Raw genomic sequence first — 24698 nt, 5'->3', positions numbered from 1 at the left:
TAAAATGTTAGGCATAATAAATTTGAATATTAAATTATTAGCTATTGAGAAGTTAAAATGTGAAATGAAGAACTGGAGGACACAGAACTTTCTGTTTATTTCACATTACATTGTAGTACTTAGAGGAAGAGCTCATAGCCAGGTCAGAGGAAGAGACAGATAAGAAGGTTCCTCCACACTCACAAGATTCTGAAAACATTTACATTATTATACTTGATGGTTTTGTAGCTTATTGCTCAGGCTTTGCAGAGTATCCCTATATATTCTTTCTCCCAGTTGATAGCATTGGGACTTCTGCTCTTATCTGTAAGGACCTTCTCAAATCTCACAACTTCTGATGGATCTCAGATACTTTGCAGGAGACAACCTTTCCATCTATCTCGTCTTGCACAATTGTCTTCACCTTTCGAGTGGTATCTAGTGGAAAAGGAAACAGTCCAACAGTTAATTAGAATGGCACATGGATTGTTCTCAGAGAGAGAGCACCTACCCGGAACTGTTGGTCTACTAGTGCTAGCCAGGCTCCGTCCCTTCTGTCCTGGGGCAATCTACTGTGAGATTGCATCTCTGCACTTCTAATTCATAGTCTTATATTCTGATTGCTAGATCATGTCTCTTCCTTGCTTTCCATATTACAAAGAGCTCATCATCTATAAATAACAAAGGGGGTAATTTTCAAAAGGATTTATCTGCTTAAAACAGGGTTATATGCACATAAGTGGGCTTTTCAAAATTGCTACAATATATGCCATTGAATGGCCAGCAGGTTTTATGCCCGTAAGTGCACTTTAAACATGTAAAAAAGATTTGGGAAATTGCTACAAAAGTATGTTACCTTTATGCACATAACTCCTTTGAAAATTATCTCCTTAAGTTTTTATTTATTTATTTATTATTATTATTTTTATATACCGACATTTGATCTCAATTGAGATATCACACCGGTTTACATTCAGGTACTGTAGGTATTTCTCTATCCCCAGAGGGCTTACAATCTAAGTTTTTGTACCTGAGGCAATGGAGGGTAAAGTGACTTGCCCAAGGTCACAAGGAGCAACAGCAGGACTCGAACCATGGTCTCCTGGTTCATAGTCCACTGCTCTAACCACTAAGCTTTAAACAGCAAACTAGATTTCTCTGTCTCTACTTGATATCACCTTACTATTGGTTATGGCATCTCTATGTACTCCCATTACCGAGTCTGTTAAGAATTAAACTCATCACCCACTGTCCCCACTGGTAACTGAGATCAGGAAATCAGTCTCCAGCAAAGCTCAGAGAACTCTTACTGCATGACTAGCAGAACTTCTACTTGTTGGATGACCATCATAACTAGACTTGGAGGATGCTTACTAGAGGTTCAGCTGGTGCTCATCTGTAGAGTAACTTAGTAAATGAGGAAGAGGAGAGCAGATAAGAAGTAATTGACCCATCCAACCATTTGAGTTGTCCCCAGAGCCTGGATTGTGTCTTAAACTAGATGAGCCTTTGAAAACAGCAAGATAAGGTACAGGAACTAGAAACAATATTACTTGGCTTTTATTTACCTTTGCTTGACTGAGATGAATCTTTTCTGCTGCAAAGAAGATAAAATGAAGTATGTGTGAGTACTCAGTAAGCTTTGCATTTGTCCTCCCTGCTCCTTCTTTGCTATGGCAGTGCATGACAGCAGCAATGGATAAACTCAGATCAGAATCCTAATGCCTAGCAATCAGAGAGATCCCATGTCTTGCTATGCGATTCATCACATGTGGCGTGCCTCGTAATAGGAGCCTGTTTGTTCCCATATGGCAAAATCCAATCAGTATCAAAGCTGGGGTGATTTCAGACAGCTAGGGAATGGGAATCCTATTGCCATTTCTATACTTGAGTTCAGAATTCCTTCTCTGCAAGGGTCTGAAAATGAGAGCTGGTTTCTGCACATCCATTCTGTATTGTTTTCTCCAGTTCTTCACTGGCATGCCTTTCCTCGTGGGGAAGCAAGCAGTTTTGCTGTTCTTGTTCAAAATAACTGGGAGTTAAGCAAGGCTTAGTCTCAAAAGGACAAGCTTTTTAAATCAATTATACCTCTACAGAGGTACAGAAACAGCACTCACCGCTAATTTGTTTCATTTGCAGGGGCCCTGAACCGAATTGGGGGCCCCATGAATGAAACAATCCTTATTCATTCATTTCATCTTAAACCAATGCATCGGACCTAAGTCTAGGGCTGAAGCCAGGGCCTCACCTAGGGCATAGGCTTCTTCCTTATCTCCATGCCTATGGAATTCATTACCACATAGCCTTTGTCTTGAAAATTAGTATTTGAAATTTAGAAAGGCTTTTAAAACTAATTTCTTTCTGCAAGCTTATCCACACCTTAGTTCTTTGCCAACTTAAACTTCTGCCTCTCTATTATGCTTTATATTTGTTTATGTGTTTTATGCTTTATTTTATTGCCCTTTTATATCTTTAGTTTTATTTATTTTATTTCTTGTAATGTTTTTATATTTTATATCTCTAGTGTTATTATTAGTTACTCATATTCATTTGCTATAATCATAGCTTTGTTTAAGTTGTGATTTATCAGGAAGCAATAAACACAACCAAATATAAATGATCATGATATGATGGAGGTATTGCACACGTTAATCAAATATCAGTGGTTTCTCTTGTGGAATTTTGGATCTATTTAATATAAGGTTTTCCACACTGGCATTTTTCTTGCTGTAAGGTGTTCTGTAATATATCACCAATTTAAATTCAGATAAATACAATTTTTGGATGTGTTAGGAAGCAGTGATGTCTTCTGTCCAAATTAAGCTGCATTATGCCTTGTATGGGTGTGCACTCTTTTGAAAACAAATGGACATTTTTTAAACTATATTTTTAAATTATAGACTTCAAGATACAATCTTGAGAAGAAAATATTCAGAGCAAACACAACCAAATGGGAAATGTTAACAAAATTTACAGTTTCATTTCAATTAATTTTTAAGACAAAATTGCTGGCAGAACATCCAATTTTTGGCTTGTGCCAAAAAAATAAGCCAGTCCCCTGAAAGCACTCCCCACCAGGCTTCCCACATCACATGCTACCCCATTTATGAGTCATCCATGGGTAGGAGCAATTCCCAGTTTCTCCTGCTCCACCTGTCCTAGTTTTCAGTCTCTGATTTGCAACATAATGGCAGCAGCCTTGGGTCAACCAGAGGCCATTTTGAAAACCAGCAGCAGAGCCTGTGGATTGCTCCTGTGGATGGGGTACGATGTGGTGGGAAAGGCAGGCGGGGGGGGAAACTTGGGGGACTGGCTTTGTTTTTCAACTTTGCCCGAGTCCACCATTTTTTTTATCTTGTTTATTTTGGTTTCTTTTTTTTTTTATTTAATCTTGAATGAAAACAAAATGAAATAAATAAATGAAAGGAAAAAACCAGGAAAAAAAAAACAAATTGCAATAAAAGCAACGTTTGAAGCAGAAACCTTAATGCCTAGGGTTTCTAGTTTTTTTGCACCAGGTGTGTTTTAGCAGTGTTTATTGGTTAAAACCTAAAACCAGGAACTCTAATTATACCCCATGGAGCCATGGAGTCATGAGAGAGATAATGGTGACAGATTTGAGGCAGAATTTAGAAACTGATCTGGGAACCTAACATTAGATACATTTTCAACCAAATATAGGGCCCTACGTTTTGGGCTACAAGTTCTCCAGGTTTAGGTTCCTAACTCTGAGGCCCCTAAATGTGGCCCTGCCATTTCCTCACCTGCTGTTAGGATCCTAATGCTGAACATCAGTGCTATGCCCCTAACTTACACCCTGTGACCTGACCCAGCCCTGGCCCTATCCACTTTCTAGGCTCCTAAATTTAGGGAAACTCCACTCTAGTTAGCTTTCAAAAGAGCCAATTTATTCACCAAACTTAGGCACCTCAAGCCTTTGAATATTGACCCCTCTGCAATGAACATTTGATGCGAGTTACACAGCCAGCAATGCTTTTCCATTGGGCCTAGACAGCATAGTCTTAATTTTGAATAACGAGTCAGCTCAGGGCTCTGTGTTATGTAGACAGGCATATTTACAACCAAGCATCTTATCACCTACTAGACAGAGTAAATATTTACAGGCCAATAGGTGGCAGGATTCATTAAATAAGTTTACAGTACTGGAAAAAGGCCAAGAACAGGCCAGGGAGCTTCAAAGTCATTTGTAAACGAGCTTCTGTATCTTTGAGTTTGTGATTGGTCTTTGCCAGTCTTCACTTTTATGTTAATATCTCTGCCGTAGTGCACTGTGAACAGCATTCTATATCCGTGGGACCATGCACATTACCTACCTGACATCATCCCCATCCAGCAGTTTCCGGTAAGTTGCAATCTCACTTTCCAGGCGGCTTTTGATGTCCAAGAGTATATTATACTCATTACCCTGTCTCTCGATGTCAGCCCTGACACGGGCCAGTTCCTCCTCCAGCTGGCATATAACCATCTGTATGTTCTTGAGCTTGGCAGCATAGCTGGCCTGAGTCTCAGCCAGTGTATTCTCCAGGCTGCATTTCTAGAAGACCAGAAAAGTCCCATTAATGGCCATCTTCTTTTAATAAAGTGAGAAGATGTGTAGGGGTCAATCCACAAAGCTGGGACCAATGCAACAAAATCAGTGTTCTTGCAAGACTCATTTTACAGAATGTAACATAATTAGGTTAACCCTGGCTTAGTCTTAAGCATGAAATGGGCTCAGGGGTTCTTGTCCAGAGGAAGAAGGATATTCTTCAAGGCCCTCTGGATGGAATCCCAGGTTTCCTTCAAATAAAATCCCACATAAGTGCCCAGTGTTCCCAAAGACTTTCCCTTTTACGTAGAGGTAGAGAACTGGCAATTATTTACAACAGAACAGTCTGTTTACTTGCATTCAGCAGAGGTTGATTGGAATTTAGTTTATTTGACTTGTTATACTGTCTTTCCAATTAATCAAAGCAGTTTTATTTATTAATATGATCCAGTCATTTCCTCCTGCATTTCAGTGATTGCAGGGTCAAGTATTGTTCACAATCTCAGCCTCTTAAGTAGAAAAAGCATCTGAACAACTGCCATTTTCTTCCAGTCCAATTTGTTAGATCAAAGAGTTGATCATTATCTGGCCACATTATCACTCCTCTCCCAGTACAGCAAAACCACTGGCAGATCAGCCATGCTGGTTCCAGAGATCCCATGCCCTGGGGAAAAGCGGCTCTTTTCTTTCCAGGATATTCTGGAAAAGGGCTCCCTGGAGATCTTATCACTTTAATTTCCAGGGGGAAAAACTTGCCTAGCTCCTCCCTCTCCTCTAACCTGGGAAAGGATTTGTAACTTTCCCATGGAGTCTCTGTCTGCCACCTACTGCACACCCAGAAGCACTCAGAGGTTTGTTCCATTCCTTGTTTTAGGGGCTGGCTCTGTTTAATTGCTTTTCAAACTATTTTTAAGGAAAATTCAAAAATCCAAAGCACAGATTCAAAAATCTGCTTTGCATTGTTCAAAAAGCTGAAGCAGACTTTGTCCGATTCACGTTAGGATTGTTTTGTTTTATATATATTCAGGGCCGGTGGAAGCATTAGGCAGGGTAGGCGGTGGCCTCGGGTGCCAGAAAGGAGCAGGGTGGCAGAGTAGCTGGGAAGGGCGGTAGTTTTGCAAGGACGGACGAGAGGAGAAATGGTGTGGGTGAGGCATGGAGCTGGAGGGCATTTTCTGTTTTCGGGCATGTATTTCTTTGAGGAGCTGGCGTCGTTTGTCATGTGCGAAGAGAGAGAGAGAATGATCATGTGACCATATGCTGGACACCCTTCCACCAGCACTCTAAATATTTTTCCAATTTTTCCAGATCCAATAAGGGAAAGTTTCACAGATTTTCCCCCAGTGGAGTTGTTTAAAATCCAGCATGTCTACAGCATTCAAACCAGGCTAAATCCTCCTGGCTGGAGTTTAACTCTGGTTTGTTCACACATGGTTGCTTCCAAGTGATCAACTAGCAAAATATTGAGCAGAGTTAGATGTTATTCCTTTAGAGTCAGAAACCACTTTGCAGTTAGCGGATAATGATCCTGGTAGGGCCTCGATGGCTTGAGTTGTCTAGGAGTGGCTAAGCAGTAGTGTGAAACCAAGATAGGGTTAGCTAAAAAAAAATATTTAAAACAGGAACAATACTTGTTACATCGCCATTTACTCACCTTGCCAATCTCAGACTGCAGTTCAAACTCCAAGCCCTGCAGCGTACGTCTCAGCTCACTGATCTCCTTCCTGCTATTCTCCAGTGCTTCGGAGTTGGTGGACACCTCCTGCTGCACAGTAGAAGACTAGAAAACAAACATTTTTTTCAGTTTTTGAGAATTGCAAAGTTTCATACCGATAATGCTGAAAAGTGAAGTCCTCCACTACAGGCAACAGTAGGCCCAACTCCCCACAAACCTTTCTGACCACATGTCCTATCCAGATCCTCAGATGACCACCTCGTCTGCTGAGAACTAGGTTAACTCATATTCGGTCATCATTCGACAAAATTGTGTCATTTATGATGTGAACGTGGCCCAGCAGAGTGTAACGGTCCTGACTCTCCTACCTTCTCTCTGTACCAGCCTGCTGCCTCCTCTCGATTCTTCTCAATGATGCCCTCATATTCCTCTCTCATCTCATTCAGCATCTTAGTCAGATCTGCAGACGGAGTCGCATCAAGCTTTACATCAACCGTAGACTTGCGTTGTTGGCCCTGGAGGGTTTCCATCTCCTGCTCATTGACACAGAGAAGGAAAAGAGGAGATGTAATCGTGAATGGAAGAAAAGGAGGCTGCTATTTTATCTTCTAACTACGTTAAATATTTCTGTTACACAATGCCACTCTAACAAAATGGCCTTTAATAATCCATGATACATAAGGGGAAAAAAAGAAGACCCACACTGATTTTCTTTTGGCTACTTGTTCACATCATAATTTTGTCTCTTTCATCTTGCATTTACAGAAGACAGCTGAGCTGGGCTATGATTGCACTTAATTGCTCCATTAATAATTATAGCAATAATACTGAATTATGCATGAGATAAAATGATCAGAGACAGGTAGAACAGGTCTAAAGAAATTCCTTTCCTTATGCAGAGCACACATTGGGATACATTTTTTTGATTACTCTGATTAACTATTGAATAATTGGCATAGCAATAATAATAGTCTGTGGGTTCCAATTACATGGCATTTTTTTTCAGAGTCTTAATTTTGGTCTTGAATTTGATTGGTCATGGAAGGTCATTTAGCATTCCAACAATTTAATGGTGGTCATATTACTTCGCTTATGAAGGACCATTACATTTGGAATGTGCAGCATTACCTCACCATGGGGATGATGTACTAAAACAGGTCACAGCTCATGTTACCTGGAATAACACACACTACTTCCCATTTTAGCCCACAAAGCCATTTTCGCCAAGTTTATCTCCTTTGCAAATAGTAAAATCTTGCACACGGTTTTTGGCCTGGAAATTTTATTTAAATCAATAGTTAATGAGCTGCTGCGATGCAAAATCGGGCAAACTAGCCCATTAGCAGGTTCATAAACTACATGCAAAATTTGCTTCCCAGACAAACGTTTTGCAATAAAAGTTGTAGGTGTAGTTACTTTTTTAAAAATAAATTTCTGGTAGCAAAATTTTGCATTCTATTCTTCTACCTGGCTCATTTTGATGTGTAGAAAAGCAATACACAAAAATGCAATACCAGCACAGTTTAGTGCATGAGCCTCAATGTACTACACTGGATTTTATTTTCATTGTGATAAATAAATAAAGAAAGCTTATAGACCACCATGTCCTACCATTTCCTTGTTCAGTAGAAACTGCACCAAACAAATATTGGGCCAGAGTGTCCAGGAATCCAGGCTGCTTCTCCCAAGCATGTTGTCATCTGGATTCAATGACCCATTCTATACTGTTCAGCCCTTTATACAGTTTATTACCCTTAAGACAGTTATGCAAGTCCACACACTGAATGAATTAAGCATCTTTGGCTGCAAAGCAGTGAAAAATCAAGGAACGGCATTCATCCCATCTCTGCATGCATGATGCCTCATTTTCTGCTCTGGAAAGCATGGCTGAAGGGCCAGAATGCAGTGGGAGTATGGAACACCGCACCTTTTCATGGTTCATCCTCATGCAGATCAGCTCTTTTCTCAAAGCTTCAACTTCCATCTCCAAGTCTGTCCTTACGATGGTCAGGTCATCTAGGTGTTTACGCAAGCCACTGATATCGGCTTCTACCGCCAGCCTGATGGTTTGCTCTGCTTCGTACCTTCACCATGAAAGAAAGGAGGAGATTTATTTATTTTATTTATTTATTTAAATGCTTTTAAAATATACCGACATTCATAGGACATATCATGCCAGTTCACAATCAACATTGTAAAGGAGGAAGAGGAAATTACAAATAACAGGGAGGGGGGAGGTGGAGCAGTGAAGGAAAAAGGAGAGGATGGGGGTCAGGTGACAGTAAGCATAGAAGTTGCGGGAAGGAGAAAGGTAGTGAAGTGCTAGGGGAGAGGGAAATTGATAGGAACTGTGTTAAAAAAAAACTGAGAATAAAAAATTAACAAATTTACAAAATCAGGAATTCCCTAGGAATGGGTTAGGAGGTGCTCACCGAGGCTTCTCCTGTGAAGCAGTTCTGTCAGTGAGGCGGTGTTGGCAGAGGCTTCTTTTCCCCTTGTCACAAAAAGATATGCTTAGATCGCCTTAACATTACACTACCCTGGAACGGATTTTATTTCCCCCTCAGTTAAGTCAGTGTAATTACTAAGTGATGCCGTTAAAGCAGGGTCTTTATGGGTATTGTAGCTGTGAGTTCAGAAGCAGAATATCTACCCATCCCATTCCCTACTACGCTGTAGGCTGAGCATTGCACTTCTAGAGCCAGTAAGGAGCAGAATTCACTCTAATGAGAGTCATTTAAATAAGTCATGTTAAATAAGTCAATCCACCATTATGTATAGTATACCTATGATAGTTAAATTTCTCGCTAAATGTTTACAGTTCTTAATACCTCTCTAAATATTCTATAGTTCACTACTACTTCTTCCAAACTTTGTAATCCCACAATGCCTCTAATTTGTATGCCACTCTTTTTGATCACAAAGTGTATCTTATTTACATTCGTTCAGTGCACCTGTTAGCTGTTCTATGTACTGCTGTTTCTCTTGTAAAGCGTTGTGAAGGCCAGTTCCAAACAACGATATATAAAATCACTTAAATAAATAAATTTATTATAATAGGAAGGCTCATTCTCTATAACAGGTCTCTGCCAGGGAGGATAATTTTCTAAGTCATTTCTGTAGGTAATACAGTGCCTTAAGCTGCAGAAATGGGCTTTTTACCCATCCTATAGGCAGGTAAAAATATTCGCTTACATCCATGGCCACTACGCACGCACTTTCACACACAGTAGGAGAAGGCATTTCTGGGGACGCAGTGGTGGCAGAATTCGGAATCGCGTGAATGCTTTTCAATTTTCAAATGCTTGCGGCAATTTTATTTATTTAAAAAAAAAAAAAAAAAACCTACCCACACAAAAAATGGCAGGTGTAAATGTATGCGGATTATTTTCCATAAGCAACTTTCATAGAGAAAGTCCACGCAGGCGTTGCCAAAGTGCAGCCAGTGTGAAAATGACCCCCTTACACTAGATGCTTGCAATTTTTTCATCAATTAACTACGAGGGTCCTAGAAAGAGAGAGGACATTGAAAGCTAAACCCTTATCAGAAAATTCCCTGTCCCAGGGGATGACAGGAAAAGCAGGCCTGAGCTTCTGCAGCAGGCTTCCTCCTAGCTGGATTAAAAAGGGGCGCGTCCAGGAGGGGGAGGAGGAGGAAACAGTGTCATCCATAGAACTGAATTTGAAAATCTGTGTCCCTTGTTCTTCTCCCCCCCTCCCCTGTGCTACCACCGGCAGAAGGAGCAGGAGGAAAGTCTCCCGCTCTCAAGGTTTGCCCGTTCTTTTGTCGAGGTTCTGTTTCAGTGGAACATTTAATCCTTCTGGTTGGCAGTGGTTGTACTGTAATTGCGTCCCCTTTGGGGTGGTCGGACGGCAGGACGCTAGCTTCCCACGTGCCCTCTATCTAAACCCACGGTCAGTAGGGACCACCGCCAGCTCATAATTCACACCCTGCGCTATCACCTTAGCCAAAGAAGAGGTTGGACTAGTGCAGCTGGATCATAGCCGAGAGAAGCGATGAAATGTGTTTACTGTTCTAGGTGTAATGCAAAGGGTGTGAGCCGGTAGAAATGCAAATCTCACAGAGGGTAAAACTCAACCAGCTGAATGTCAGCCTTGTCGTCTCTCCGTGCAGCTTAGCCTACATCGCTTTATTTCTGAAAGGCGCTAGAAGTAGAAGAAACTACTGAAGTATACCAGAGCAGCTCCTGCCACACGTTCCTCTCCCTGACCCCGACCTTCCTGAGAGTGTGGGCTGCTAATTACAGTGCAGGGGAAGGGCACTCATAGGAAGGAGCCTCATGCAAAATTAAATGCAAATGAAGTACCTTAATCAGTGCTTCCCTTCCAGGCCTCCTCCATGAATTCATCATCCAGGTGTAATCAGTCCCACCCTCAGAGCCACCTTAAAAGGGTTTGTTTTTTTGTCCTTTTCTATTTATGATGCCTGAATGTCTTGCGACTGTCGCTAGGCAAAGGAAGGCCACAGGTCCACTTCTAGGATCAAAGGTCTTTATTGTCCATTGCCCCCTCACATCGTCCTAGTACAGCCAGGAACACAGAAGCTTTGCCCATCCTCTCCTGCTGCTGAGACTGTGTCTGGCACACCCTCACACTGAGGGATCTACCACCAATTGACCGTAGTCCGAGGAAGGTGTGCCGGATGTGAGCTTTGTCACTCAGCTGTTAGCCGCTTACATTCTATGAGATCCATATTCAAAAGCATTTAGCCCAGCTAACTCAGGTGTTAGCCAACTAAATGAAGATTTGGGCACCTATCCGTCTAAATTCTAGCAAGCTAATAAGTTAGGGGGCTAGAATTTGGCTGGATAAGTTAGGGGTGTTCTGTGGGCATAACCGGGAGGAACTGAGTTAGCCAGCTAAACCTGATCGGGCCAAAGAGCTGTCCTAAAGTTAGCCGGATAAAGTTTAAGCTAGCCAGCTCTATTCAGTAGTGCGCCTGATCACTTGAGTAAGCTAGCCAGTGCTGCTACTTTAAGAGTGAAAATTGAACTGCTAACAGTAATTCATTTTATCATACATAACTTTTAACTTTGCATGGTGCCTCAGCACTATAATTAATTATGCAGTTACGCAATTATAAAACTGCAGCCTTCACAGTAAGTGTCATGAAGCACATGCAGGTGAAGGCCAGGCTTATCAGTGTAAGAGATGAGCTCCATCCCATGCCACCCCAGAGGCTTTTACCCTCAAAATACTTGGCCATCATATCTGTTCAAGGGAAGCTATGCCACTGTCCCTGGAAGAAATCCAGAGGAGTATTCTCCAAACTGATTGTGAAGAGCGGCTATTTAATGGAGCCTTAATGCAGTATTTCCACCATATCTGATAAGGCAATAAGGTAGGCGTGCATAGGAGAGAGTATATAGGTAGCTCCTCCGTAATTTGAAATCAATGCCTTTGTTTTAATTTGGCCTTCTCAATCAGTATTGAAAATACTGTAATTATAATTTGAGGCATTGATCCTGCACCTGTAGCATTACCTCTTTTCCAAAGCATGGCCCCCACCAATCAGTTTTCTGGAGGTTTAGAAGGCTGTGGCCTACAGTCAGCAGTTACTCTTTCAAGGACTTTGCTACCACAAGGCGCATTAAATTCATCACTGAATTTGCAAGATATTGTAGACCATCCCTGGCAAGGCAGAATTTTGTACAGTAAGTAACATTACTGAGGCCTGTGGGAGGGGGAATCAGACATTGGCTCAGATCCTTACCCTCTCCCTGCTTGATTCCAAACTTTCAAAACATTTTTGAGGACTTGCTATCCCCCACCCCCACTCCTGTTAGCCTCCTCGTCATCAAAGCAAAGTCAACAAGCCTAAGCCTTACTTGAGTTTGAAGTCCTGAGCTGCCAGGTTGGAATTATCGATCTGCAGCGTAAGCTTCGCATTGTTTAGCCGTCCACTTGCTATCTGAAAAGGAAACACGCACGTGCACACAGAATCACTGGGCAGTTTGAGGTAGATGAACTTCAAATTACTAAGGGTATGCACGTTTTGTGTTTAATCTGAATACATTTCACATTTATTTCACGATGTCACCTTGCTGTAGAAGAAAACATGTAAGGCTCTTTCCATAGGCTGTCCTAAGCACTATAGTTTTTAACTTTATATTTACTGAAATTATCAAAAATTTACAAGTACCTAACTTGTGGAAATATATGCAAGAGACTGGAATTTCATTAGATATAGCGTTAATAAAGAAATATACATAATTACAAATCTAATGTATTAATAGACAGAATCTTACAAAATAATAAGCATATGGGAGATTCAAGAAAATATGAGCAAAGTAATATCAGAAAGAAAAAGCAAAGAAAAAGAGAGACAATGGGGTAGATTTTTAAAAGTACGTCCGCGCGTACTTTTGTTCGCGCACCAGGCGCAAACAGGGTCGGCGCGTGCAAGGTTGTGCAAAATCGGCAGCCTGCGCGCGCCGAGCCGCGCAGCCTGCCTCCATTCCCTCCGAGGCCGCTCCGAAATCAGAGCGGCCTCGGAGGGAACTTTCCTTCCACCCCCCCCCTGCACTTCCCTCCCTTCCCCTACCTAACCCACCCCCCAGCCCTATCTAAACCCCCCCTACCATTATTGCAAAAGCTATGCCTGTCCGAGGCAGACGTAACTCGCGCGCACCGGCTGCGCGATTCCCCGGCCCGGGAGCAGTTTCGGAGGCCTTGGCCACGCCCCAAAATGCCCCCGGGCCGGAACCACACCCGCGGCCCCACCCCCAGATGACACGCCACCTCGACACGCCCCCCAACACGCCCCCCAACACGCCCCCAGGACAGCCCCGGAACTTACGTGCGTCCTGGGGCTTGTTCGCGCCACCGAGCCTATTCAACAAAGGCTTGGCGCGTGCAGGGGGGACTTGGGGCAGGTTTTCAGAGGGGTACGCGCGTATCTTACACGCCTACCCCTTTGAAAATCTGCCCCAAAGTGCTCAATATTAAACATCCCATACCATTGCCATTATAATAATGCTAAACAGAAGCAGCAGAGGTATGGGTATCAAGTTATAAAAGTAATTGAGCTGAATTGAAATAAACATGTCTAGAACCAAGATGAAAAATCAAACATTGACATGGAAATCTCACTATGAACTTCGCACCAAGTGCCAAAGTCTCAGGGCATATCATAAGAAATTTTCTCCGCCTTTCTTGGGTAGCCCGGGTAATATCCGGATAAACCCAGACTTGCTGGCCATAAAAAAGAGAAAGCCTATGTCAAAAATATAATCTTAGAACAAAATCTCTGTCCTGGGAAAAAGCAAAGGAAATAAAAAGGATTCCACGCTGAGAAATAACTGCATCCATTGATTCCAACAACTGAGTTAAGTTAGGATCCGACTCTTGAGCATTTTCCACTTGTCCTGAATCCAACGATTTAATCATATAAGCTTTAGCAACAGAAGGAGTAGCTTCAACAGGGATTTTAAGAATCTCAGTGTTTTCAATATTTCCCATCTTTCTTGATTGAGACATATCTGATTTAATCGTTTCCTGAATCTGTTGTAAAGTAGAAACTTGCTTACTCAAATCCTCCAATCTTTGAGAATGACAGTCTATGGTGGTTTCAATGACTTGAAACAGATTTTTAAAAAGTAGAAGTTGTATCAACAAGTGTGGAAATAGATTTTTCAAGAATTACTAAAGCAGACTAGACAGAGTCCAGGGTTAACACGGAAGGTTTAAGTTAAACAGGTCGAACAAAATAATAATCATTAATACCTTCGTCCTTCTGAAAAGCAGTTGCCTCTGGAAGATTTCTCACATTTTCCGTCAGTGTAGAGTCACTAATCGAGAACTGGCCACAGGGTTCTCTTCACTCTCAAATTCCCCGAATCACACCAAGAACACTGGGGAAGTCTCCAGCGCACCAGCAAAAGTTGTCGTAGCTCCTTCAAGGGAACCCTCCCCAGCCACTGTCAATCTAGGGTGAATAAGCCCACAAGACAGTGAAAGATTGCTGGAGGTAGCCACCAAAAGGGGGAGAGGTGGGATCGACGGAGCACCGGGGCTAAGGGTAACATCAAGGTCCGGCGAAGGAGCCGCCCACTCTTCGGCTCAAGACGCCAAGGATGCCACCAGATAAACTTCAGCTTTCGGAGTCAAGAAGACCTCAATGGTAGGCTGAGAAAGGTTGGACTTGGGGGAGACTGGGAGCATTTCCCTTATCTGAACCTTACGTTTGGTATGAGGCATAACAAAAATAGAAATGAGAGGAAATGAGGATCTTCAAGAAACCGTGCCTCTCTTCAGGCAGCCATCTTAAATCTACCCCCTAAGCACTATATTTTGTGTGCATTTTTCTATAGTGTTTGGCAGTTGTAACACCTTTCATTAGACATATATGAGCTTTTGAGACCCCAGTGAAGAAGGAATCTATAAGGCGAATTTTAAAAGCCCTATGCACGCCAAAGCCGGGAGATATGCACAGAAGTCAGGCCAGCACACCACAAATTTTAAAAAGTGCATGAGTACATGCACATACATCTGGTATGCGCACAAAATAATTTTTTCCAAAAAGGGGTGCGGCATGGACATGGTCTGCACAGATGCTTCTAGATTTCTCAATGAAATCTGGGCGTATTTGCACGCACAAGCGTGCACCTAGATCCCCTACCACGGAATTTTACTTCTGCTATGGATGACATGTAAGTCCTGAAACAAAAAAAGACTAAAGAGATTAGTGGGGTTTTAAGGGTTGGAGCCAATAGGATGAAATACAGGCTAGAAGTCCTATCCTTGAACTGGGAACGAACTGGGAAAGCTGGTAATTGTGTCAGCATATGTCTACTAAAATCCCACATTTACGCATTTGCGTGTACATCTGAACGTCCATATACAACTGTGCACACAATACACGCGTACAGCCTATTTTACACCATGTGCGCAGATACACACATCCTTTGGCGCGAGCCAGCATGCGCTCATACAAGGGCGTCTGGACGGTTGTTTCAAAGTTACGGTCCCTGTGATCTGCAAAGCTCTTACTTTCATGTTGGTCTAGTAAAAGGGATCAAAACAGATATTCAGCAGCACCATTCATTTCTCAATGACCAGAAAATATATGAGTGAGGTTTCATATAAACGGTGTTAGTCCTCCTCACTAACATTCATTTTCTGTCGAAGAATCAAAGCAAACAGGATTACATCAGGAAGAATTAATATGTAGATAATAAATTAAGATGGTAACTTTTAAACAGGCGCACTGGTGCACATGTGTGCATGTTTGCCGGCTCACACCAATGGACACAGGTATTTTATACTATACGCATGTATATGCACACATGATATAAAATAGGCTGAGCACGCGCACATATGTGCACAATTTTAAGTCGACGCATTCCTATGCATGCAAATGCTGCTTCTACCACGTAATTGGGGGGATTTTAAAAGCCACACGCACCAATGCAGTTAGCCATTTTCTCAGTTCGTTCTCAGTTCACCCAGGTAAGACTTCCTAACCCCCCCTAGTTAAATAGCTCTCCTCCCCCCCATTACCTCCAATCCTTAAAACCCCGTTGATCTGTGCATTTTTTTGTTTTATGACTTACATGCCATCCATAACAGAAGTAACGTTACCTGGCAGGGAACCCTGGTGTGCACTTGTGTGCATAAGTATTTACGCGTTGGTTTCAATGTGAAATCCAGGAAAGCCCATGCCCTGCACAGACCACGCCCATTTCCTGCCTCTTTTTGGAAAATATTTTTGTGCGCATAGCAAAAGATATGCACACATCCGGGCGGCTTTTAAAGTCTACTTGATGTTCATCAGCCTGACATATTCGCATCTTTCCCAGATTTGGTGCACATCGGGCTCTTAAAATTCACTTTTGAGTACCTGTACAATAGAGAAACACAAGTTGTAGCGCCCATAAAACCTGCAACTATTAACGTAAATAAATATAAATTAGTTTGATATATTACCTAACTAGAATTTGCTGACTTGTTTTGCATAACATTTGAATGGAAAGATGAAAGCATGCATATATTTGCTGGCAAGTTGAGGAGCCAACCTTTAGCACGAGCGTATACCGATTGCTAACTCCTCTCTTCCGCCTCGTGATGAGATTCTAAGTGTTGGAAAGAGGACACTGACAATCCAGGCTTTTCTGGGGAAGTTCCAGCATAGAGCCGCATACCAATCGCTGCAAGGAAGGTGACCAAAAATTCTATATTTGGAGGTATGGCTAAACAGAGAATATCTTTTGCTCTGCCCTGCAGATGAATTACAATCAATTTTACCAATTCCTCCACCAGTTCACCCAGTCCTTCTCTAGGCCATCGAGACCCTCCCTGGTTCTTCAGCCCGAACACCCCCCAGTTCACCCAGACCTCCGAACCCAACCAATGGTACACAATAAACACGTTTGATATCACTTACACAAGATCATTTTCAGGTGTAAAATTACGCGGGTAAATTGGCAAATCTACACACGCGTCTTTGAAAAGAGCAACTTAGCGCATAAACGTTGGCCCCATCCCAGAACGCTCCTAGACCGCCCCTTTCTTACACGCGCATATGTGCACACGAAAGCAAAAATATAAACGCATGTTTCATGTTTATGAAACAGCATCTATGTGAGTAAAGACTGCTCACATTTGCAGATGCTCATTTTTACGCATGCAAATCTTTGAAAATTCACTCCAAAATGTTTATGCACCTGGTACAAGGTGTTGTAGATTGCTTACATTTTTTGAGACCAGTGGTTGTTTAGTTCCAAGAATTTGGGCCACATGTTTCTGAGTCAGTAGTAATGGTGCCTCAAACTCCCAATCCAAGATAAACCTAACTAATCTGTAGCATCCATCAAGTCTAGACAGAGGCAGAGTAACACTCCCTGCTCTTTTGTGTTAGCCTCACTTAAACAAAAGGTGGAGGGGACCATTTAGCACTGGATTTTCTGCCCTTCAGTCTAAAGTAACATCAAGATCTTCCCAGGGCTCTAGTCAAGTAAACCAATTAATAGAGGAAGGTCAACTGAACAATGTTAAATCCAAAATCTATCCAGCCCAAAGTAGGTAAGTTCCTGCACAGTTATGAACTCTCCTGCCCTCTAGTTTTGAATGAAGTGACCAAATCCATCTGAGGTAAAATCAGAAGTAGAGCAGAGCCATTAGGTAGTACCCATGCTGACTTTACGCCAGTATAACTATGTAGCGTTAATAGAAATGATTTATACCTTATCAGTATTTGAGCAAAGGATAGTCTCAGTGCTTTCTCCTCCAGCATTAGAAGTTGTAGGCAGGTTTTCTTGCATGAGGTTGTATGTTACTATGAGGGGTACCCACTTGTCTACATTTGGACAAAGAAATGTAGCTCTAGGAGAGGCCTGGGTTTACTGTATTCTCCAGAGACCAGCAGGCATGAATACATCAGGTAGAAACTGAAAGAGTGAAGCGTTTGTGTATATTATAGAAGGAGGGAGCTGAACCTTGAGGCCTGCTGTATACAGAGGGAGAGACAGAAAAGTCTAGCAGTCAGTTGCAGCAGCCTTCCCAGTTCTCTCTGTTTTGGAGGGAGATCCCCTCTAGTTAGATCAAAAAAGCATCCTTTTTTCACAGCCTCCCTCCTGTTTATTTGCAAGATACAATCTCCATGTCAACTGTTGTCACGTGTTGGGAGACGACTTTAGATGTATAACATACAGGGTCTTATTCCAAAAGACCTGTTCTCCATTCTGTGGAAGGAAAGAAAGCCCTAAGAAACATATAAATAGAGAGCTAGACCCTATACAGAGGGCTAATTCTGAATACATTGTCTATCCTTCCAACTTGAGACTATGAAGGTTTTCAAACAAAATAGTAATCTATTGGAGCAAGCTGTATACTCTCCCTGTGGAGGAGAGCGCTGTAAGGATGCCGAGCCCCATGAAAAGACTGCCGCCTGGTATCTTTTCTCATTGCCTGGCTACTTCTCTGTTACGCTCTCCTCCTCTAGAGGGGAGGAGTTAGCAGTCTGTTATCGCTCACTCCGCCAGGAGGGCGGAGTTAGCAATCTGTTCTGCTTTTCTCCTGAAAGGGGGAGGAGTTAGCAATCTGTCATGATCTGCTCCTCCAGGGGGGAGGAGTTAGCTATCTGTAGTGCTTACCCCGCCATGAGGGCGAAGTTAGGAATCTGTTAGCGAACTGCTGTTACATGCTCCTGTAAGGGAAGGAGGTAGCAATCTGTTATGGATCAATTCCCCAGGGAAGAGGAGTTGGCAATCTGTTCAATGATACTCTTCTGAGGAGAGTAGTTAACAATAGGTATATTGTACTTCGCTACTGAGATAGCAATCTATCACGCCTCCGCTACGGAGTAGCAATCTGTTATATATAGGCTGCTGGCAAGTCCCATAGAAAGAGAAGGTAGCTATCTATATAATACTTCTGTAAGCGGTGTTAGTGGTCAGTAGTATTGGCTCCCACAGAGTGACAGTAGTATAAGGAATGACCACTTGGAGGAAATGGTGAATCCCTGGGCCGATGGCAGATGACAGCGCCCCCAGGAGGAGATCCTGAGAGGAACCACCGGCTAGGCTAGAATATGAAATAAACACAAATAGTTCTTTATTAGGCTGGAAGCTGAACCACGAGTGGTGGCAGTAGTGAGTTGATGTGTCCAGCAGGGCTGAAGTCTTTCTGATACTGGAATATAATCTCTGGGTCGTTGAGCTGTAGAGAGAGACTAGAAGTAGTGAGTAGACAGGGTATATTGGATACAAGATGGTACACTCACAATAGTAGATGTCTGCAATGGTCTCTATGCCACAGAGAGTCTTCAGTATATTCAGGAACAGAAGCCGTAGGCGAGCACTGATTCCTGTAAGCAGTCTGTAATAAGAACTCACAATAGCTGTATATGAAATGGCTTCTAGAGTAGAAGAGAGTCTGTAAAGGATTCTAGGAACATGGGCCTTCGTGGAGCGAGTACCGGTTCCTATCTGCAATCTTGCCAATATAACTCTCAATCTCCGTACCTGCGATAACGTCTTGGACGGAAGGGAGTCTTCAGAGCTATAGGAATGTAGGCCCTCGTGGAGCGAGTACCAATTCCTATCTACAATAGAACTCACTGTGTTCACGTCTGCGATCGCTTCCAGGCAATGAGGAGTCTTCTGAGTATTCAGGGACGTAGGCCCTCGAGGAGCGAGTACCGGATCCCGTCTTGGCAATCAGAAATCAAGAAGAGAGAGCGGAGCCCCCGTGGAGTGGGTACTCCTGGTAAGTTTGAAAAGGCTAAGCAGTGGAGAAGGATTCCCCTTGTTGACTTGGATCGTTGTTGCAAGTATCGTGGACTGCCGAAGCAAGTCCTGTTGGAGTTCCTTTCTAACTCGTTAGAGTTTAGCAAACAAAGACCTTTTAAAGTGGAAATGGATGACGTCATTCCGGGGGACGCCCCCGAGGTTCGCGCCCTTCCTGGTACAAAGTCTGGAGCGCGCGCGCCCTTACATCATCAGGAACATGGCGGATCTGTAGCGTCAAGCCAGCCCAGGGACACCGGGACCAAGAGGCAGGGAGAAGCCGTGGCTGCTTCTGTCTGTCAGAGCCGAAGGGAGTCGCTCCCAAGGAAGAGAGGGTGGAGCGAGGGGCGAGAAGAGGCACCAACGCAACATTCTCATAAGGTGGAACTGGCTGGTTTGTGACCCAGGATTCATGTGATCCTCCGGAAATGGGGGTATAAATAGAATCCTGGTTTCTCCAGATCATATTACTCTAATGTTGGATCACAATGCAGCCCCTGTTTGCCCGTCTCTGTAAGAAGGTGTGTGAATAGCTTTAAAAAAAGGTTTCTAGGAGAAAGACCCACACACAAGCAGAGGGGACTATCAACGTGAAAAGCAGATCAGATGTTGGTTAGAAATCAACTGAGTTATACAAAATTTCATAACTACTAAAGGCCCATTTGCTTTCTCCTGGTTTTCGGAGAAGGGGGCCAGTTCAGTTGATTTAGGGTTGGCTTTTGATGCTGTGAAGAATTGGGACTATGATTTATAAAGAGGTGGGTTCTTGTCGGGGGGGGGGGGGGGTAGCAGTGACAGGCAGTCATTTGTAATGTTATGCTATGTTGTAGGTAATTGGTTTTATGTAGATTTTAGTGGTTATGCCATATATACATTGTTTAAAGATAGAAAGAAAATTAAAGGGTGAATTTTCAGAGACCTCTGAGGAGTTTGTGCCTGTAAAATCTTCATATATGCGTGTAAGTAGCCTTTGTGCAGGCCAAGCAAATTCTGAGAAGACCGCAAGTATGTGCGTACTTCTGCTGCCACACAGAAAGAGGGCATTGCGAGGGCGTTCCAGGGCAGGGTAAGAAAGTGCATGCACACTCATGCATTTTATATGCATCCATCGTCAAACAAGCGTGCATGCGTTCGCACCTGCTAATCAAGTCATGGAAATGAAATATGACTGCTCTTCTGTCTTCAGTTTTTGGAGCAAGTGGTGGAGGGTGTGGATGAGTTGGTGGAGGGCCTGAGCCAAGTGGTGGAGGTGCTTGGAAGTGCGCACCCAGTGTGTATAAATTGCAGGCGTAACTTTAGATGCAGCAACACGCACATATGTGCTGAGTTATGCAAATTACTGTCTCCATGCATCCGAGAACAGTGAAAACGAATGAAAACAGAATTACGAATGATCTTGCTTCTGGACTGTTTATTATCCACATTCCAAAAATTAACTTTCAAAGTTGAGTCATAATTATAGATGTCATTTATGGTTGCAGTGGTGACAGATTTACTTTCATAACAGAAGAGATTTCATCCAAGACCTGCACATGCAAAGCCTAATCTAGGAGTCTCAATTTGGTTAAATAATTTCCTCAGTCAAAATAGGATATTTGATACCAAGATTACTCCCTTAATTACAATCTGAATTGTATTAACATCACATAAGATGTGCTGAATGCTATTTAGCTAATGGTCATGGATTATACCAGTCCAGCTGAGACGACTCGTGTCTGCTCTTCAGAGCCGGAGTTTTGTGAATAAGATGTTAGAAAGAGAAAGCCCCGAATCCACTAGATTTGTTTGCATGGGATCCAGTAGAATTCCAGTCCGTTGCCTTGCCATTTCACTGTCATCTCAGTGACAGCGGACTTCTAGCCCTGATATAAAAGGCAGGCAGAACTGCAAAGCATTTCTTTAGCCAAAATATTTTGTATTCTTATAATGTTTCTCCCACCAAAAAGAATCTTTACTTTAGTCTGGTGAGATACAGTTGTAAGCCAAAGCCTGTCTCCTCTGCCACCACCTTAAACGAATGTCATCTACAGGGTAATTACACACTGCCATGGCATCAACAACATGTTAATTACCCTAGTCCTGTGCCAAGGGGCCTACCCACTGGCAATTACAAAAGGAACTTGAAAGCTTCAGAAATAGCCTGATGCCACCAGAAAATGAGAGAGAATATTTTGAGGCAGGCATTTTGATAGCACGGGGCACCACTATGCATGAAATTAGATCCTCAGCCTCATGGCTAGGTCTGGATCTCAAGCCTGCAGGGTTGCTAACTGGCTCCAGATTTTCAGGACAGGTTCATCCAGTCCAGGTTTTATCCCACTGCATGCAGGGACTTGTATTTCTATCTTACCTATGCAAGCCTTAAGAAAAGCAAAACTACAAATCCCTGCATGCAGTGGGGTAAAGCCAGGACTGGATTGTAGTGTCCTGAAAACCTGGAGTCAGTCGGCACCCGTCACCCAGGCAGGTCACAGGATGCAGCAGTGCACAGCTCTGTATATGCAAACATCGTTTCTTTGCAGAGGACGTGATGTTCTTTGGAATGACTCACGTTCTGTGCACTTAGGCTTAAAAACATTTCTGCCTTTAAGCCACTTTAGCCACTACGTGCCGGTGACATCTGCACGTGCACACTTTGCCTATACAGTTTCCTGCCTTCATCTCAGGAGCATGGGGCTTTTGTTATCATTCCTAGAAGTACCTGGAGGTGGGGGGCAGGTATTGCTAATTATGATATCATATTCCTACAGTCAAAATCTAGGAAGATGGTGTCAGCAACAGAATGGATGTATTCACTGAAGTAATAGCCCTGCTTTTACTCGTTTGCCTTGCAGTTTGCAAGGCATAAGCAGAGAGGTAGGATGATTACTATTAACCCTGGAGCAGACAGAGACATGGCTTTTTTTTTTTTCAGGTGATAGGGTTAATGCTTTGGGGGCCACAAGTTGTCAGTTTTAGTTCCAGCTGAGTACATGCTCCCCTCACATTGTTCATTGCAGCATCATGTGATGACACTCCTGAAAAGATCAGCTTCCATATATGATGTCCTAATGGGGGGTGCCCATGAGTATTGTGCTGATACCAGTGAGAAACGATGAGTTTGTGAGTAATCATGCCTGCCCCTCAAACATTATTGAATTGCCAGGGTATTTCTGTTATGGCAAGAACAACTTGTAGCCCTTTCAGTCCAAAGCAAACCATGTCAATTGTCCTCCTACCATCAGCTGACAGTTACGAGAGTGCTGGGGTATCATGGAAGAAAGCAGCAGGCCTGGAACTGTGCCCCACATTATGGGGTTGGATTTCCTTCAGTTCCAATGTATTTCAGTTTAATGTATCGCCTGTGATGCACCGCCATAAAATTACACTGCTGTATCCCATTCTGGGGGCTGCAATGAAAGCCCTGCCCACAGGAAAAATGCTCCTGTGAATGAATATTTCCCACCCTTTACCCGGGTAAAAGCATCAGCATATGTCAGCCACATGGAGACTGGTACCCGCGTTTCTTCAGAGGCATTTCTGGGGCGGGGTTTGGTCAGGGGGAGGAACTTACGAGAGTACATTCGAATAACCCAAATTCACCTGCACAAGGCCTTAAAAAAAATTCCTGCAGAAAAATGAGGTGCAAATTTGTGCAACTGCTTTTCGCAGGGCAAGAATCAAAGCAAGACTATGTGCCCAGGAGTAGGTAATCAAACTGCCCAGGAGGCTGCTGAAAAGCAGGCAGTTTGATTAGCTAGTCCTGGGGAAAAAAAGCTTAGCGAATCAGGCCCTATGTTAGCCAGATATATCTACCCAGGTAGAAAGTCCCCCTCCCCCAGCCAGCTGAATCTGTGGGCTCTAGAAAGCATGATACACACATTTAGCAGAGGCATTCCTGGGACGGGTTTCTGATTTAGCTGGTCAGCATGTATTTTCAGTGTTAATTGGCTAAGTTTGGCTGCACATCTGTGGTCAGCACAAATGACAGGCCTAAATTTAGCAGGACAAATTTCTCTAGATTTAGAGCAATTTTCAGCCACAAATCTAAGCCAGTCAGATGCTGCCGAAAAGCTGCTTAAAGATAGCGTGGTAAAAAGACCCAGCAAGCGGGTTTTGGAAAACAGACCTGTATGTGCTTGTGCACTGCATTACCCAGCTACAGAACGCCAGGTCCAAACTGCCTGCTGCCGCCTGGTCAGGATGGTGTTGCGCACCCACCGTGAATTCTTACAGCAAACTCGGACGCTGAGGCACTCACAGTCAACCCATCGGAAAGTGCACAAAAAGGTGAATCCAGTCTAGGATTCAGCCCCTAACCTAACAGGGGAACTGGCACCTTTGTAAGGTTATTAGTGTGCAAGCTAGGCTCTTAGCATTTCATTCGTGTGCCATGGCAATAAAGGGCTAATGGGCTGCTGCTGCTGCTGCTGCTGCTGCAATTTGTGTAAATTAGTAAAAACAAATCCGTGTACATTGCACAATGATTGCCCTGCAGTGTGACTCCAGGGCTCTCTAGGAAGTCAGGTGTCTGCACGTGACACAATCAGAACACAGTTTTGGCACTTCAGTATTCAGGGGTGGCTTACCTGTGAGTGAAGGTCAGCGATAATTTTTTCATATTTGCTATAGTCCCGCTTGTTTTCAGGTGTCCTTTCCTCATGCCATTTCTTGATCTTGTGCTCAAGTTCCGCATTGGCCTGCTCCAAGGAATGCACCTTCTCCAGGTACGAAGCCAGGCGAGTGTTGAGGTTCTGCATGGTTTCCTTGTCATTTGTGACCAGGACGTGATCAACTTGGCTCCCATCAAAGTTGTTGCCTCTGAAGCCTAATCCAGAAGAGGCCAGAGGCCAAGGAGTGGACACAGAGATGCGACTTCCCCCAGCCCCTCCGTGTACGCTTGAGGTTCTGTAGGAGCCTTCTACATGGATCAGCCGGCCTTCACCACCCTTGACTGATCCAGAAGAGGACCAGGCTTGGTGGCTAGAGCTCATGCTTAGATCTACTGTGGATCCAACACAGTGCTCAGCTTGCTCCAAGCCGAGCTGCTTTACGACAGAATTGTGACTCTTCCAGTCTCCACCAGACTCTTATATGCCTTTCAGTGTGGGAGTTCCCATACTAGACCAACAGGATTATCTCAGCTGAACACCGTATATACATTTCCTATTGCTCAATTCTGCTTTTCTTCCATTGGTGTTATTATTTTGAATAACAGCCTCACTTCTTATTTATTATACCAACAAGGTGTGTCCTAGGTGGAGGCTGA

At 43.3% G+C, this 24698-nt stretch overlaps 1 protein-coding gene across 1 annotated transcript; it reads right to left on the bottom strand.

Annotated features, from left to right (window-relative positions):
* Window positions 1-78: 78 nt before the first annotated feature.
* LOC115073771 (keratin, type I cytoskeletal 19-like) lies at window positions 79-24518 on the bottom strand. Its single transcript, XM_029572528.1, has 8 exons — window positions 24019-24518; window positions 12053-12135; window positions 8131-8287; window positions 6572-6736; window positions 6183-6308; window positions 4314-4534; window positions 1548-1573; window positions 79-417 (listed from the first exon to the last, which is right to left on the bottom strand). The coding sequence occupies exons 1-8, from the start codon at window positions 24421-24423 to the stop codon at window positions 326-328; spliced, it is 1275 nt and encodes a 424-aa protein (XP_029428388.1). The 5' UTR covers window positions 24424-24518; the 3' UTR covers window positions 79-325.
* Between the last annotated feature and the right edge of the window lie 180 nt (window positions 24519-24698).

The sequence above is a fragment of the Rhinatrema bivittatum genome, chromosome 12 (genome assembly GCF_901001135.1).
Source record: "Rhinatrema bivittatum chromosome 12, aRhiBiv1.1, whole genome shotgun sequence".
Taxonomy (NCBI): Eukaryota; Metazoa; Chordata; class Amphibia; order Gymnophiona; family Rhinatrematidae; genus Rhinatrema; species Rhinatrema bivittatum.
The sequence above is the reverse complement of the archived record's forward strand: the minus strand, read 5'-3'. Positions and strand labels throughout refer to the sequence as shown.